Below are 18446 nucleotides of genomic sequence, written 5' to 3'. Positions count from 1 at the left end.
ACCTGCTAGCCCTGATGACATTATTCTTTTCAATATCCTACCCAAAGCTAGCCATTTCAGAGGTTAGTTTACCTGCATGGTGTTGATGCGGAGTGACTTCTCGAAGCACTCCACACACTGCTGGAAGTCCTTGGCCCGGAGGTGCAGCAGGGCCTTGGAGCGCATGGCGCGGGCGCTGCGATGGTTCGACAGCTCCCAGGCCTGGTCGTAGTACTGCTGGTCACGCAGCACGTCGCCCAGCAGGCAGTACAGACTGGGGGTCTCCTTCTTCTCCAACTCCCTACGCAGGATCTCCTCTGCCTGGGAGAGGGAGGAGGGAGGGAGAAAAACAGAGGGAAGGGGGAGGGAGAGAGAGAAGCACAAAAATACAGGAAGAATTGGTAATGAGGGGAAGAAAAGGGATGAGAAAAGAGGGCAACAGAGGTGGTGGTTAGTCAAAATGTCTTGGTTCCTGACAACCCTCAGAGCCAAGACACTCAATATTCCCTGCTAACAATAATCAGGCTTTGATTTGGTCTGGGACTGCCACAATCCACTCACTGGGGAAGGAAGCTCAATCAAGATGTTGAAACTGGGGCTACTTCTACTGTAGCCTCAACTACATGATGTTCTCCAGCATGGCCAGAATAAAAGCCAACAGACACTAAACCTCTCAAAAGAGCTGATTTGAGTACTGTATCCCCTCTTTCTACACAGTTGTGTGTAGAATAATGATCGGGTTGTGAAGTGCCTGTTGTCTAACGGTAATGCTCATGGCCAGTCACATACTGCTACCCAGCAGAGACCAGGGTTCAATCCCCATGGCCAGTCACATACTGCTCCCCAGCGGAGACCAGGGTTCAATCCCCATGGCCAGTCACATACTGCTCCCCAGCAGAGACCAGGGTTAAATCCCCATGGCCAGTCACATACTGCTCCCCAATGGAGACCAGGGTTCAATCCCCATGGCCAGTCACATACTGCTCCCCAGTGGTAACCAGGGTTCAATCCCCATGGCCAGATCAGTGGTCAATCCCAACGGCCACACTTCCTACTGTTGCCCCACTTGCTCGTCTCCCCCTCAGCTGCCAACTGACTAAATACAATGTAAAAACTGATTTATTTGAAGAATAATGATCAGGTTTCCACTCACTTTAAGATGCTGCTTTGTTCATGTGCCAATCTACCCACAGCCTGAGTGTTTTTGGGCGCAAGGGTTTCTGGGTTTTCATTGGTTTCTTTTACTGGATCCCATTCTGAAGGCTGAATCTGGGCCAAGTCCACTGGCACACACTGGGCCCCCATGGAGCAGCTTGTAACCATAGCCATCTCTACCACACCACTCATCAGACCACAAGACCCCGAACTCAACTCCAACACATGGAATTACAACGTAAAAACAATATGGCTGGCAAAGTGAAATATTTGTTTGAACAAAACGTGTTTTTCGTATCAGCTTGAATAGTAGAAGCATGGACCTCTGAAATATCGCAAATAACAGATTGGATTGACAATAGGGGAATGGTACCACAGAACAGTGAGGGGAGTTCAGTAACTATCAATGACAGATAATTACAGGAGACCGACATACAGTATCAGTCAAAAGCTTGGACACACCTACTCATTCAAGACTTTCTTTATTTTACTATTTTCTACATTGTAGAATAATAGTGAAGACATCACAACTATGAAATAACACATACGGAATCATGTAGTAACCAAAAAAAGTGTTCAACAAATCAAAATATACTTTATATTTGAGATTCTTCAAAGTACCCACCTTTTGCCTTGATGACAGCTTTGCACACTCTTGGCATTCTCTCAACCAGCTTCACCTGGAATGCTTTTCCAACAGTCTTGAAGGAGTTCCCACATATGCTGAGCACTTGTCGGCTGCTTTTCCTTCACTCTTCGGTCCAACTCATCCCAAACCATCTCAATTGGGTTGAGGTCGGGGGATTGCGGAGGCCAGGTCATCTGATGCAGCACTGCATCACTCCTTGGTCAAATAGCCCTTACACAGCCTGGAGGTGTGTTGGGTCACTGTCCTGTTGAAAATCAAATGATAGTCCACTAAGCGCAAACTAGATGGGATGGCGTATCACTGCAGAATGCTGTGGTAGCCATGCTGGTTAAGTGTGCCTTGAATTTGAAATAAATCAGTGTCACCAGCAAAGCCCCCCCACACCATCATACCACCTTCTCCATGCTTCATGGTGGGAACCATATATGCGGAGATCATCTGTTCACCTACTCTGCTTCTCACAAAGACACAGCGTTTGTAACCAAAAATCTCACATTTGGACTCATCAGAACAAAGAACAGATTTCCACCCACCGGTCTAATGTCCATTGCTTGTGTTTCTTGTCCCAAGCAAATCTTCTTCTTATTTGTGTCCTTTTGTAGTGATTTCTTTGCAGCAATTTGACCATGAAGGCCTGATTCACACAGTCTCCTCTGAACAGTTGATGTTGAGATGTGTCTGTTACTTGAATTCTGTGAAGCATTTATTTGGGCTGCAATTTCTGAGGCTGGTATCTCAAATGAAAAATAAAATAAAAATAATAACCTTGAATGAGTAGGTGTCAAAACTTGACTGGTACTGTATATTATCAGTAAGTCGTCTCTTTCTCTCAGCTTTTCTTTTCCAATAATTTAATCACAGAGTATAAATATCATAATGACTATGGCTGTTATCCGATTACGCTGGTAATGTCTTCCACTCATATGTCACATATTTGTATTTACCCTGACCACACATACTATAGTAGAATATAACGTCGGACAAACTCATCTTAGAGGACATGTGCATCCACATTAGAATTAAACCCTTTTCCTCTACTGGAGGGAGCTAGCCAACAATTTACAGCGCATTACAAAACCATTTCCATTGGATTTTCCTTCAAATATCAAAATCGTTCTTCAGGGTTACAAATTGCCATCACATCACACACTAGTGCTGCTGATCAAAACAAAGAACTGGGCTGCCATGGCCTTTTCCAGACCACACACACCAATCACTGCTGCTGGATCCTGATCCTTTACAAGTTCTGGCCTTCAACAAATCTTTTACTTATATTTAAACAAGTCAGTTTTACAGCTATATGTACTGCATTTAATCCTGTAGTTGCCGCCATTCAGTTATTTGGAAGGGTGCTGCACACCCAGGAAAAACTGTTTCCCTGAACGAATGGAAAAATGTATTACCATGAAAAATGCATGTTAGGGAGTTTATATTCACAAGATCAACAGGGCACACCTACAGCCGACTGCTGGCAAAGAATTAACTGATTAGAAAACTCTCTTATGATATTGCCCTTGACATGCTCTTGCCAGGCAATAAGACAGAGACTATGTGCTTCTCACTGGAGAATGACTTGAATCTAAAGTAGTACTTCAGTAGACCTTCTGGGGAAATGGAAAAGGGTGATTGTGAATAACCTCAGAGCATGGCCACCCTTCAGAACCCCCCGTGTGCTCCTCCATAAAGACAGAGTGAGAGCGGGAGGAGAGGTAGAGAGACACCCTTATTGCATTGGGAAAATCAAATACGGAGTTCTCTGAACCCTTGTTTAAGGTTAGAGAGGAATCACCCTTTGGCTAGATCTGTTGCTTGGGCCCTGTCTTACAGTGGGAGCCATGAATCGTTTTTGTGAGGGGAGAGTAATTTTCCACAGTGCAGTTGCACATCAAAGGGAATCCAATCAGGCTTGGAATATTTTTGAAAAACTGAACAATGGGAATCACGTGATTCTGCGAAGCAAGGTGGTTGTCTGAAAGGAGCCTCCAGATAAAACCCTCCCAATTTCTTCTAAGTTTGACAGAATAGTTAATTTAGTATAATTGCTTGAGCCGGGAAGTTTATTTTCGTTGTTTTATTGAAGTTTCTCAGCAATGTCTGCGTTGAATTCAGATTAGCAATGGCTAACAGGACTAGCTCTGTTGCTAGCACTTCTTCAGCAAGCATGACGTTGAAAGGGCAGAACATAGAACCTAGCTCATTGTCGGCCTTGCAATCATCCCTACAGAAGGCCATGGAAGAAATGGGTAGAGTCAGCACCATTCTTAAATCGGATGTTTCTCAGGTCAAGCAATCTCAGATGGATATGCAAGAAGATGTATTGGTCATATTACAGTGGCTAGATGAGGCAGAGGGTCGGATATCAACGCTGGAGGATGACAATGACCAACTGATTAAGAAAGCAGAGAAGAAAGCCAAAATGTATGAGGATCTCCACAGAAGCGTGCAAGACGCAGCTAACCGAGACAGGTGCCTCAATTTAAGACTTTTAGGGGTCAAGGAGGGCCTGGAGAATGGCAAGCCGTGGGAATGCATCAGACAAATTATCTCGAAGGCCCTGGAGGTGGATCTGGACGAGTCCACCGTTCCCTAGCACCAATACCTTGCGAGAATCATCTGCCTAGACCGATCATCATCCACTTTCTCAGGGATCTGGAGAGAGTGAGTGCTGGCCTCTGCGAAGTCAATGTATTGGGAGAAGAGAGAGGTGCCTTGGAAGGGCTGCAAGCTATCATGGGCTGCAAGCTATCATTCTTTCCCGATATGACCAAGGAGCTGGCAGATAAAATTAGGCTTTTTACAGCAACAAGGAAGAGGCTGGGGCACTGGTGAGTAACAACATGTGAAGACGCATTTTCTCTGTGCTCCAACCACCCAGGGCAAACAATTTACTATTAATACTTGACCAACACCTCCCGCACCGTGTTCAATTTGTAACATTTAATTTAGAATCGAACCCAATTTACTAATCTGGCTTTTTTCCCGGAAAATGCCGGCCTTTTAATAATAAAATGTCGAGACAACAATGGCTGCGGGCCACAAAAGAGCAGGCCTCTGCTGAAGCCTCGGGCTCACCTGACACGGACTCTGATTCCCCCCGACCTAGACATGGTAATGGTGGCTATCATTAAATCTGAACAGACTGTGCTGGCTAAGGTGGAGTCATTATCCACTGACCTATCCGCACAAATAGATCTTTTTTCAAACAAACATTGGTTCCACTGATAAATTGAGCAGTGTGGGAGGCCTCTAAAGCTTATGTTAAAGGCAAAATAATAGCACAAAGAAAAGATCAAGAAAGAGTTGAAAAACTAGCCTCTCAAATTAAAGAGATGGAAAAAGTCACTATTGAAACAAGTCTGTAATCTGAAGTTTCAATTACATGAGATCTATAACAAAAAGGCTGAATATGTTTGAAAGTGGTGAAAAAAACTGGTAAATGATTGGCTAGACAATTGAAACAAACAGATGCCAGTTTTGTAATACCAGCTATTAAAAATGGAAGTGGGGAGGTACTGACTGGTACAAAAGATAATAACAATGTGTTTTGTGACTTTTATTTGACTCTATACAAGTCTGAATGTAACTTACACCCAGCTAAATTGAATGCCTTTTTTCCCAAAAATAAAGCTTCCGGGGTTGTCCCCAGATCAAATAAAGGATTTGGACACTCCTATACTATAATCTGAGATAAGAACAGCCATCACCTCAATGAAGTCTGGAAAGTCACCAGGATTAGACAGCTTCCCGGCTGAGTATTATAAGAGGAATATTTACGTATTAGCTCCTATATTAACACAGGTGTACGCAGAAGCTCTGGAACTGGAGCACCTACCCGACACTTAACAAGGCACTCATTTAATTCATTCTCAAGAAGGATAGACCCCCCCCACTGACCCAGTTTAATCAAAATTGATTGTAAGCTGCTCTCCAAAGTACTAGACATGAGGCTGGAGAAGGTTTGACCTCATATTATAAGGTGGGATGTGTAAAAAGTAGAACCTCCACAGAATCTTAGACGTTTGCTTCACCTCATGCGGCTGAGTCAAAAAGAGGATACTCAGGTGGCAGCCCTTTCCCTAGATGCAGAGAAGGCAATCGATAGGTTGGAGTGCGGCTTTTTGACGTATACCCTTGAAAAGTTTGGCTTTTGCCTTAGATTTATCAAGTGGGTCAAGGTATTATACTCCAATCGAAGAACAGCAGTCCTCACAAATGGTATGCGCTCTTCTTTAATTTGTCGAGGAGAACCCAGCAGGGCAGTCCTCTCTCACCTCTCCTTTTTACTCCATTTTTGGAGCCCTTGGCAGCAGCAATCAGAGCTGATTCAGGAATCAAGGGAGTGATGGGAGGTGCCAGAGAGCATAAGCTGTTTATATATGCTGAAGACATATTGTTACTTATTAGGGAACCGGCCACATCAATCCCTTTGGTTTTGAACACAATTGAGATGTTGTCACAGATATCTGGTTATAAGATGAATTGGCAGAAGTCAGTCTATGCCTGTATCCAATTGATGTCCTCCTGCTGCAATTACTTCATTTCAGTTAAAATGGGTGCCATCAGGGATTAAATAACTGGGTATAATAAATGCATTCTACAGAAGATAATGGTATAGGAAACCTACAAAATAATAGCAAGAACCCCCTCTGCAGTTTTGAAAATGCTGTCATAATGCTGTGCTGATAAACATTTACAATACATGTTTAACATGTTTAAAGTTGGGCTATATACCGATGGACTATGTACAGCTGCAGCGATCGGTTAGCTGCTCAGATAGCAGATGTTTAAAGTTGTTGAGGGAGATAAAAGTCTCCAACTTCAGAGATTTTTGCAATTCGTTCCAGTCGCAGGCAGCAGAGAACTGGAAGGAAAGGTGGCCAAATGAGGTTTTGGCTTTAGGGATGATCAGTGAGATACACCTGCTGGAGCGCGTACTACGGGTGGGTGTTGCCATCGTGACCAGTGAACTGAGATAAAGGCGGCGCTTTACCTAGCATAGCCTTGTAGATGACCTGGAGCCAGTGGGTCTGACGACGAACATGCAGCGAGGGCCAGCCGACTAGAGCATACAGGTCGCAGTGGTGGGTGGTATAAGGTGCTTTAGTAACAAAACGGATGGCACTGTGTTAAACTGCATCCAGTTTGCTGAGTCTCTAGAGTATTGGAAGCTATTTTGTAGATGACATCGCCGAAGTCGAGGATCGGTAGGATAGTCAGTTTTACTAGGGTAAGTTTGGCGGTGTGAGTGAAGGAGGCTTTGTTGCGAAATAGAAAGCCGACTCTCGATTTGATTTTGGATTGGAGATGTTTGATATGAGTCTGGAAGGAGAGTTTGCAGTCTAGCCAGACACCTAGGTACTTATAGATGTCCACATATTCTAGGTCGGAACCATCCAGGGTGGTGATGCTAGTCGGGCGTGCGGGTGCAGGCAGCGACCGGTTGAAAAGCATGCATTTGGTTTTACTAGCGTTTAAGAGCAGTTGGAGGCCACGGAAGGAGTGTTGTATGGCATTGAAGCTCGTTTGGAGGTTAGATAGCACAGTGTCCAAGGAAGGGCCAGAAGTATACAGAATGGTGTCGTCTGCGTAGAGGTGGATCAGGGAATCGCCCGCAGCAAGAGCAACATCATTGATATATACAGAGAAAAGAGTCGGCCTGAGAATTGAACCCTGTGGTACCCCCATAGAGACTGCCAGAGGACCGGACAACATGCCCTCCGATTTGACAAACTGAACTCTGTCTGCAAAGTAGTTGGTGAACCAGGCAAGGCAGTCATTAGAAAAACCGAGGCTACTGAGTCTGCCGATAAGAATATGGTGATTGACAGAGTCAAAAGCCTTGGCCAGGTCGATGAAGACGGCTGCACAGTACTGTCTTTTATCGATGGGGGTTATGATATCGTTTAGTACCTTGAGCGTGGCTGAGGTGCACCCGTGACCGGCTCGGAAACCGGATTGCACAGCGGAGAAGGTACGGTGGGATTCGATCTGGTCAGTGATCTGTTTGTTGACTTGGCTTTCGAAGACCTTAGATAGGCAGGGCAGGATGGATATAGGTCTGTAACAGTTTGGGTCCAGGGTGTCTCCCCCTTTGAAGAGGGGGATGACCGCGGCAGCTTTCCAATCCTTGGGGATCTCAGATGATACGAAGGAGAGGTTGAACAGGCTGGAGATAGGGGGTGCGACAATGGCGGCGGACAGTTTCAGAAATAGAGGGTCCAGATTGTCAAGCCCAGCTGATTTGTATGGGTCCAGGTTTTGCAGCTCTTTCAGAACATCTGCTATCTGGATTTGGGTAAAGGAGAAGCTGGGGAGGCTTGGGCGAGTAGCAGCGGGGGGGCGGAGCTGTTGGCCAGGGTTGGAGTAGCCAGGAGGAAGGCATGGCCAGCCGTTGAGAAATGCTTGTTGAAGTCTTCGACTATCACGGATTTATCGGTGGTGACCGTGTTACCTAGCCTCAGTGCAGTGGGCAGCTGGGAGGAGGTGCTCTTGTTCTCCATGGACTTTACAGTGTCCCAGAACTTTTTGGAGTTAGAGCTACAGGATGCAAATTTCTGCTTGAAAAAGCTGGCCTTTGCTTTCCTGACTGACTGCGTGTATTGGTTCCTGACTTCCCTGAACAGTTGCATGTCACGGAGACTATTCTATGCTATTGCAGTTCGCCACAGGATGTTTTTGTGCTGATCGAGGGCAGTCAGGTCTGGAGTGAACCAAGGGCTATATCTGTTCTTAGTTCTGCATTTTTTGAACGGAGCATGCTTGTCTAAGATGGTGAGGAAGTTACTTTTAAAGAATGACCAGGCATCCTCAACTGACGGGATGAGGTCAATATCCTTCCAGGATACCCGGGCCAGGTCGATTAGAAAGGCCTGCTCGCAGAAGTGTTTTAGGTAGCGGTTGACAGTGATGAGGGGTGGTCGCTTGACCGCGGACCCGTAGCGGATACAGGTAATGAGGCAGTGATCGCTGAGATCCTGATTGAAGACAGCAGAGGTGTATTTGGAGGGCAAGTTGGTCAGGATAATGTCTATTAGGGTGCCCATGTTTATGGATTTAGGGTTGTACCTGGTGGGTTCCTTGATGATTTGTGTGAGATTGAGGGCATCTAGCTTAGATTGTAGGACTGCCGGGGTGTTAAGCATATCACAGTTTAGGTCACCTAACAGAACAAACTCTGAAGCTAGATGGGGGGCGATCAATTCACAGATGGTGTCCAGGGCACAGCTGGGCGCTGAGGGGGGGGGGGGGGGGTCGGCGGGCATAGACCTGGAAAGTATGACAGAACTTTGCAGGCTATCTCTGCAGTAGATTGCAACTCCTCCCCCTTTGGCAGTTCTATCTTGACGGAAAGTGTTATAGTTGGGTATGGAAATTTTTGGTGGCCTTCCTAAGCCAGGGTTCAGACACGGCAAGGACATCAGGGTTGGCAGAGTGTGCTAAAGCAGTGAGTAAAACAATCTTAGGGAGGAGGCTTCTGATGTTGACATGCATGAAACCAAGGCTTTTTCGATCACAGAAGTCAACAAATGAGGGTGCCTGGGGACATGCAGGGCCTGGGTTTACCTCCACATCACCCGACGAACAGAGGAGTAGTAGGATGAGGGTGCGGCTAAAGGCTATCAAAACTGGTCGCCTAGAGCGTTGGGGACAAGGAATAAAAGGAGCAGATTTATGGGCGTGGTAGAATATATTCAGGGCATAATGTGCAGACAGGTGGTATGGTGGGGTGCAGGTACAGCGGAGGTAAGCCCAGGCACTGGGTAAGAGAGGTTGTATCTCTGGACATGCTGGTTATAATGGGTGAGGTCACCGCATGTGTGGGAGGTGGGACAAAGGAGGTATCAGAGGTATTAGGAGTGAAACTACGGGCTCCATTGTGAACTGAAACAATGATAACTAACCCGAACAACAGTATACAAGGCATATTGATATTTGAGAGAGACATACAGTAAGGCATAAAGTAATCGCAGGTCTTGATTGGGAGAGCTAGCTAAAACAACAGGTGAGACAACAGCAGCTAGTCACCTAACTCAACAACAGCAGGTAAAATGGCGATGACTAGGCAGAGAGGGTCGGATTAACTACACACAGAGCCTGAGTTCGCGGCTGGGGCCGACAGGTAAACACAAATAAACAGAATGGAGTACCGTGATTATCTTGTGGCTACATTAATTTAATGTAGCCACTACTACAAAAAAATAAAGAATCATCTTGATAAATGGAGGTTGCTTAATCTTTAAGGGGAAAAATAAATACTGTTAAAATGTTTGTGGCGCCACAGTTGAATTATGTGTCCACGATACTCCCTGTGACCATCTCCCCCTTACTATTTAAGCAGTACAATCAAATGATTAAGGATTATCTTTGGGATGGGAAATAAACCAGAATAAATGTCAACAAGTTATATGCTACAAGGGATAAAGGAGGACTAGCATTACCCAATGTAACCTATACAACATATCATTTGAAGTAGCCAAATTGGCCAGACACTGGGGCAATTACGATTCCCATTTGAGATGGACTCAGACAGAGGTCTATCACAGCCCCGTTTAAGCCTATTGAGGCAATATCACAAAAAAGTATTCAGAGACAACCAACTGAAGAGGTTAACCCAATCCTTCAACATTCGAGAGGTTTGGGTTAAGATTCATAAGATCCTTGGAATTTCCAAGTATATATAAAAAAAAAAGAGTCTTCCATATGTCACAACCCATCAGTTTACATAGCCATACCTCCCAGATACGTTGTTTTCCTAAGACACGGCATGCATGCAATAGGGGATCTATATGAGAAATGAGGGCTTATGTCCTATCAGGACCTGAAGGAGAAATTTTATTTACCAGATATGGGCGATTTCTGGAAATACTTACAACTAACACGCTACTCAAACCAGACGCGGCGTGTGTGCGAGCATTGCAAAATAAATGTACATATACATGTTATTCAATCATTGCACCCACACGCGCCAACAAGCGTCTGCGTTGCCAGGCGCTAAAATAGAAGTTGCTTCTATTTGTGACACCAAACGTGATGCAAGTCCTGCCTCTCCCATCTCGTCATTGGCTTTTAGAAGCATATACCCACGTGCCATCTCCTCATTGGTTATACCCACGTGGGTGATTGAGGTTTGCACAGAAGCTGGTGTAATATGACAATTAGCTTCAAAACTCTAGTGGATAAACTTAAATCATGTGCTCAAGACTGGCAGAAGCTATCAAACGGTGGAAGCTCCGTTCCCCCCTCCGCTTTCCCGTTTGTCCATTTTAGCTTCTGTTTTTTTCTCAGGCTGCGGCCGGTTATGGCTCATTCACATTAAGCATGCATTCAGACACCGAGAATACTGAAATCTACCCGTCTTCTCCAGACAAATGGATTGCCTAGCATTTTTTTATCATGTTACATGGACCGCTGGCTTTGGCCAAAGCGCATACTTTTAGAATGAAGGACTTACTTTATTGACCAGAATGCACCTCTGTAATCAGATTGGAAGACAAAACAAGCTGTAAGTCAATAACAGAGCACAAAGGCCCGCAGGCCTCGCATTCAGGGTTGGGACTGTGTGTGAGTCAGCCCTGCCCACCTGGAGGGAGTATGGTGTGTGTGTGCGTCAGCCCTGCCCACCTGGAGGGAGTATGGTGTGTGTGAGTCAGCCCTGCCCACCTGGAGGGAGTATGGTGTGTGTGTCAGCCCTGCCCACCTGGAGGGAGTATGGTGTGTGTGTGAGTCAGCCCTGCCCACCTGGAGGGAGTATGGTGTGTGTGTGAGTCAGCCCTGCCCACCTGGAGGGAGTATGGTGTGTGTGTGTGTCAGCCCTGCCCACCTGGAGGGAGTATGGTGTGTGTGTGTCAGCCCTGCCCACCTGGAGGGAGTATGGTGTGTGTGTGTGTCAGCCCTGCCCACCTGGAGGGAGTATGGTGTGTGTGTGTGTCAGCCATGCCCACCTGGAGGGAGTATGGTGTGTGTGTGTGTCAGCCCTCCCCACCTGGAGGGAGTATGGTGTGTGTGGGTCAGCCCTGCCCACCTGGAGGGAGTATGGTGTGTGTGGGTCAGCCCTGCCCACCTGGAGGGAGTATGGTGTGTGTGTGGGTCAGCCCTGCCCACCTGGAGGGAGTATGGTGTGTGTCAGCCCTGCCCACCTGGAGGGAGTATGGTGTGTGTGGGTCAGCCCTGCCCACCTGGAGGGAGTATGGTGTGTGTCAGCCCTGCCCACCTGGAGGGAGTATGGTGTGTGTCAGCCCTGCCCACCTGGAGGGAGTATGGTGTGTGTGCTTGTGGAATACTCATTTCTGCTCAATCTGTCCCAGCCAAACTCTGTTGATCCAGAGAGATGGATGTGGTGATGCTACAGCGAATTTATGAGAACCCGGTGAATCATGTGGAGATGTCACTTAAAAAGGTCAATGACTGAAAGGACAAGTGGTGATCGAGAGAGAGAGAGAAAATACTTCTGCGAGAATCTGACCAAGAATGAACCAGATGTCCATTGCGTAACAGTTTGGGAGAACGGCCGCAGAGCGTTTGCTGCAAATCTGGCACCGGTTTCATCAATGACTTTCATAACCACAGCAATATGGCGGAAGGTGTTACAGGGTTCTCCATTTGGCCTGGTGTGGCACTTCTGTTAGGACTTGACAGAACATCGTCTGACAGGTGCAAGAGAGCGAGAAAGCAGGTTGCCTTACCGCTGGCTCTTCCTTTTTTCTCTGCTTCATTACCTCAGTCAATTCTGACTGAGATCACTGGTAGGTCGGGCGAGAAAAAACACACCTGTGTAAACATTGAGACTTTTCTGCACCAAAAAAATTGGAAACGATCCGCTATCAAAAAGAAGGACCAACAAAAACAAACAGCTGCCATACGTCCAAATCTTTGATTCTTTATTCTCTGCCGCACTGTGGGAATCAGACTCTAAAACCAATGCCATTGGTTGCTGTTGGCTGCCCTTGTGACCTGTACTTCCAACTCCTGGTGTTCCACCATTAAGAGACCAAAGTGAACATTCAATCAGCGCCACCAAGAGGACATTGACCGAGGGACGGGGGGGCTCTGTGAGAGTGTGATCCAACCCAAACACGCCATATTTCTGTCTATCTGGAAGTGTGTTTCCCAGGGGGCCAGACAGGTTAATAACAACACCAGGGAAACAGAGCCAGAGCTCCCTGGGACTAATGTGTCTGACAGCTGGAACGCCAGAGAACACAAACGAGTGCATAAACAGGTGCGCACCACAGACAGACAGACGGAGAGGTGGAGGGAGTACAGCGAGATAGCTAGTCAATAGGGTGATAGTGGCGATATTCACTGTTCTTCCAGTGGGTGCAAGATGAGCTTCTCTCTGAGTGTGTTTGTGTGGTGCCCATGTTAAGTACGAAAATAACTTTGTTGTGTAAAGCAATGGGTATTGCATTGTCCCTGAGAACGGCAGTCACAATTTTTCTGGTGGTTGTAATGGCTGTGTTGTACCTTGCCATGCTGGCCCATCCTCTCCAGGCAGATGACAGCATCCTCCCACAGCTCCAGTTTTTCGTAGATTAGCAGGGCTGAGCTCGTGCAGCCCAGGTCTGTCAGCAGGCTGGCGAGCTGCTTCTGTAAATGTGAGAGAGGTTCAGACATGGGATAAGTCATTTCATATTTAAACAGTAAAAAAATTATATATCATGTTGATGTATGCCCCAGGAAGACCCCATCCACAGCCCCCTGCAGGAAAACCCACTCCTAGCTCTGCCACCGCTGAAATAAATCCTGGGGGAAACACTGCATATGCATACACTCCACAAACCATCACAGCTCTGTTTATGGAGGTAATGGCCTTTATCACATTCAGAACAATAAAAGTCTTGTTTTTTGTCACTGGATGCTTGGGAGAGTTGGTCTTCCCTAGCTGCTGTATTCAAGGGTGCAAATATGTACTGCCGTTTATCAGTGTTTAAGCTGCAGCCATCCTCCTGATTATTGTGAAAATAATAATACTACCACAGGCCTGTTCTTAAATACACACGCAGACACACACCAGTTGTATTCATTCCAAGCTGTGGTGCCATATGCAGGGCAGTGTCTTCACCCGGTGTAGTGTCTTCACCCGGTGTAGTGTCTTCACCCGGTGTAGTGTCTTCACCCGGGGTAGTGTCTTCACCCGGGGTAGTGTCTTCACCCGGGGTAGTGTCTTCACCCGGGGTAGTGTCTTCACCCGGGGTAGTGTCTTCACCCGGGGTAGTGTCTTCACCCGGTGTAGTGTCTTCACCCGGTGTAGTGTCTTCACCCGGGGTAGTGTCTTCACCCGGGGTAGTGTCTTCACCCGGGGTAGTGTCTTCACCCGGGGTAGTGTCTTCACCCGGGGTAGTGTCTTCACCCGGGGTAGTGTCTTCACCCGGTGTAGTGTCTTCACCCGGTGTAGTGTCTTCACCCGGTGTAGTGTCTTCACCCGGTGTAGTGTCTTCACCCGGTGTAGTGTCTTCACCCGGTGTAGTGTCTTCACCCGGTGTAGTGTCTTCACCCAGGGTAGTGTCTTCACCCAGGGTAGTGTCTTCACCCAGGGTAGTGTCTTCATCTTTTATCTCTCCATCTCCACTATTATGACCTCACATCTATTTCCATTATCTTGTCATCTTCACACAAGGCAACATACCTAACCTAACTTTGTACCCAAACCCTGTCTCTCGGTCCACTTAAAGAGTGGGAGCTGAACCTGGAGCACAGCCTGTCTTGTCACAGACTAAATCCTAGGTTTCTGGGTTTTATCACCTCTCGTCCTCTCCTGTGATCGCCTCCCCATCCCGTCTCAGGGGTGACATATCACGTCCCACTGGGATGATGGACCTCATAAATCAGAATTTACACCCGTCCCACAACTCCACTCGTGAACCACCCTAATCACGTGACCAGGGAGACATGGAGAGCCAGGACGTGACACCAATGGCAAACGGCAGACTTTTAGACTAATAGGACACACGGCAGCGCACATGCCATTTGTGCCTCTTTACCCGTTTCCAGGAAAACTCCTGATATTGTGGTTTCAGAATCTCCCTGAAAGCAGGAAGTGCTGAGACAGACAAGACACAGTTGAATTATATGGGGATTTATTAATTCTGTAAGCAAATCTTAAAATATGTGCTATATCTCAACCCATCTTCCTGTCCCTCCTCTCCCCACACAGCTTCTCTGTGCGCAGACACGGCCATCGTTACATGCCGGGCACGCCTCTCGCTGAGGAAAAACACATCACCACAGCCTACACGATTCTCTGCCTTGCTTGCACTTTCAATTCCCCAGGCGGCAATAGGGTGCCTTCAATTCCAGCTTTATTGCTGTTTGCCATTATTACATGAAGCCTGGGCGATGTATCCTGCCCCACTGATTTCTCTCTTTCCCTGTCTTCTACACTCCCTCCCTCTCAATCTCTCTACCTCCTCTTTGTCATATCTCTTCCTCCCTCCTTTTCTTACAACCCCACAATCTCTCGCTCCCTTTCTCCCTAGCTATCTCACCATCTCCACTCTTCTCCCTCATCTGTTGGACTAGTCCTGTGCCTTTAAATATACACTACCGTTCAAAAGTTTGGGGTCACTTAAAAATGTCCTTGTTTTTTGTCCATTACAATAACATCAAATTGATCAGAAACACAGTGTAGACATTGTTCATGTTCTCAGTCTATTCTTGTTCTGAGAAATGAAGGCTATTCCATGAGAGAAATTGCCAAGAAACTGAAGATCTCATACAACGCTGTGTACTACTCCCTTCACATTTCTGTGAAGGGAAAATGTGAGCAAATTACACCGCTCAAAACACCTTACCTGATACAAGGAAGGAGAAAGTGACTGGGCCAAGACAGGTGCTACAACAACAGAAATAAACACATCCATGGTCAACTTTCTTTCTGCTTGCTACAAATTCAGAATAACAGAAAGGCTAATCACTCACTCTTCATCTCCCGGAATATATACACAGAGCGAGAAAAACAGACAAGCCTTACATGTAACACCATATAAAGACTACCAGGTTGATGCAGCTTCTACCCTGAGGGGCACTAACTGTCTGGTAGTTGGAGGACAAAGACGTACTGTTTTAGTGGCCATCCTGCAGTGGAGGCGGCCATTAGGTGGCCTTTGGCTTGAAAGCAGCCGGCGCTAACAGGGAGCTTCAGCCTGACAGATATATTGTCTGAATGCCAAGTGTCCAGATTAGATCAAGGCTCTGACGCACTAAATCACATATAACCAGACATGTGGTGATAGATGAGACTCCTCTGGGGACAACGCGGTAGTGGACCTCGTGCAGGAGGTCGAGAGGACAGTCACAAAGCAAGGGCAGCATCCTTCTTCAAGTCTCGGACTACCGTCAAAGGTGTGGGAGTTCAAAGAGTCGGCGAAGTGGATGGGTCCCATCCATTTCTCCTGAATTAGTGTTCACTCATATAACCCTGATGTAAATAATTGTTTAATCATGACCATGACTTCCAATGGGTCAAGTCATAAGTCAAAGCTTTGATGGAAGACATTGCTCTGTGTGGTACTTCAGTTACAGTGAGTCGGCCCTTAAAATGAAGTTCACAATCACAGTGGAGCGAAACCAATTCATAAATCAGAAACCCAATCAGCAGTGACAGGGGTAATGATGGGGTGTTACCTGGACAGCCCATCTGGGAGGAGCTTGGCAGCAGTAGAAGAGTTTCAGACGCTCCGTCACAGGACAGCTCTTCTCCTCAAAGTAATCCACTATAGTCTGGAAGAGAGGAAAGACATCCAGCATCAACTAGAGAGAGTCATACCCAGGCAAAGCCTCATTACTAAACCCCCAAAATGACAGATTTAAACTGCAAAGCTGGTAAGGCAAGTCACGAGCAAATTGAAAATGTACTGATTGAGATGTGAGTGCAACAGGTCTAAAAGCCCATTGATTGACAGTGTCCAACCCTGATATCTGGTTGAGTTCTGTGTTTTGTCTCAATCTGTGTTGTACGGGTTGTTAGGTACTCAATGAACACTGGCTGAGGGCATCCAGGAAGACAAGGTATAAACAGGAAACAACTCTCACAGTCACAGCAAATGAGCCACTGCTGGATGCTATCCAATTGTTATTGTCTCATTCTCAGTCTCATTTTATCAGCGGGCCGTCATGCAGAGCAACAACTCGCATTCTGCTTGCTATCTGAGAGGAGACATTTGTCTGTGCCTAAAATTGGGCTTGACTCACAGTTATGTCTAACAACAATGATCCAATACCATGGCTCATAAACCTCAACCTAACAGCAAATCCCAGACTAGGACTGAGTCCTGTCGTTATGGCTGGGTTGGGTGGTGTCATCTGTGGGACTTGGACAGGGCCCAGTTTCCTGTAATGAGATTTGGATCCCGACCACCCAGGATAAAGTTAATTATAAACAGTGGATGGAGTTTGGCAGCTCGGATGTGATTGGCCTCATTGCATAGGAAATTAAGAGGAAAATGGGTAAGAGTGTAACAGGACATATTTTACAGTTTGGGATGGAGAAAATACAGAGAGTGAGTCACAGTGATTCCATTTTCTGGTAACGAGGCCAGACAGAAACAGACACCTAGACACACATACTCGGACAAAAGGCAGAACGACACAAGCAAAAACACTAACAAATAGACTAACAGACAGACGCCAACACAATCAGGGAGGCGGGGGGGGATAAAAAGCTTTCCTTACATTTTAAACTCAAAGACAAATCCAATGCCCGCTCATAAAGTGTTGATGTCAAACAGACTGCTTCAGATGAATACTGATCTAGCTCCCTCAAAGACCATTTCTACTCTGCCCACATGATTGTCATCAATGTTCATCTTTTGTCTCTGTCAGTTTAATGGTTGGTTGGGGAAGTTGTCTTTACCAATATCTAAATCCTGTCAACAAGCAACAGCAGTTCCTCTCTGGAAATCGGTATCATCTAAACAAACCTTGTCAACGAATGAGAATGCCCAGTAAACCATTAGGAGTAAATCTGTGAGTGATGCAGTGTGTCAAAACAGGTAGCATGCAGAGTGGGAGCTGGCACACAGAGTGCAGAGCTGTAAGAATTCACCAGGATGAGGAATATAATAGGGCTGTCTATTCATGCCAAAACAAACAGCCTTTACGCTTGTGTTTGAGTGCAAACGTTCAGTCTTCCAGGTAGATGTAAATGCTCTCTTTTGTTAAAGCGAAACATTGCACAAAACCAACTAGACCTTGATAAAATGACATTTTTGCTTGCTTAATGGTGCTCTAATTTGATAATGCCTGCAGTTGGGTTCTGTCCTTTATAAATTCCTGAGGACTTTTGTACCCTCCCCACAAATAGTTTCTAAGATTGAATGGGTAGCACATCCAAGTGACTTACAGGGCTGTTGCAAAAAAAAACAGCTAGGACTCCATCCAATTGGCGACATGCAAATATTCTAAAATGCGCATAAAAACAATATGCATATTTTCCCACCATAAAGGTGTCTCCAACAAATTGACTTATTGCTGATAAAAGGCTGTGCGTGGGGACGTAGTGAATGTTAAAATTCCTTGTTAAATTGTACAGAATAAAAAATGAAATTTCCAGTTGGCTTGGTGGAATCGGTTTCCCTTAATGGCAAGCAAGGTTTGTTTGAAAGCAGACTGCAGATGACTAATAAATTGTGTTTCTCCACGGCCAGTGTATATATTCAAAGCACAA

General features: G+C 46.2%; 1 protein-coding gene across 1 annotated transcript in view; it reads right to left on the bottom strand.

The window, feature by feature from the left end:
• Positions 1-18446, bottom strand: part of ttc27 (tetratricopeptide repeat domain 27) — a 122131-nt gene that overhangs the window by 17386 nt on the left and 86299 nt on the right. Inside the window, exons 11-13 of the mRNA XM_055902268.1 lie at positions 16406-16501; positions 13247-13369; positions 73-300 (exon numbers count right to left, since the gene is read on the bottom strand). Of these exons, the coding sequence (XP_055758243.1) occupies positions 73-300; positions 13247-13369; positions 16406-16501 (447 nt within the window). The remainder of the gene's footprint in view (positions 1-72; positions 301-13246; positions 13370-16405; positions 16502-18446) is intronic.

This window comes from Salvelinus fontinalis, chromosome 37, assembly GCF_029448725.1.
Source record: "Salvelinus fontinalis isolate EN_2023a chromosome 37, ASM2944872v1, whole genome shotgun sequence".
Taxonomy (NCBI): Eukaryota; Metazoa; Chordata; class Actinopteri; order Salmoniformes; family Salmonidae; genus Salvelinus; species Salvelinus fontinalis.
The sequence above is the reverse complement of the archived record's forward strand: the minus strand, read 5'-3'. Positions and strand labels throughout refer to the sequence as shown.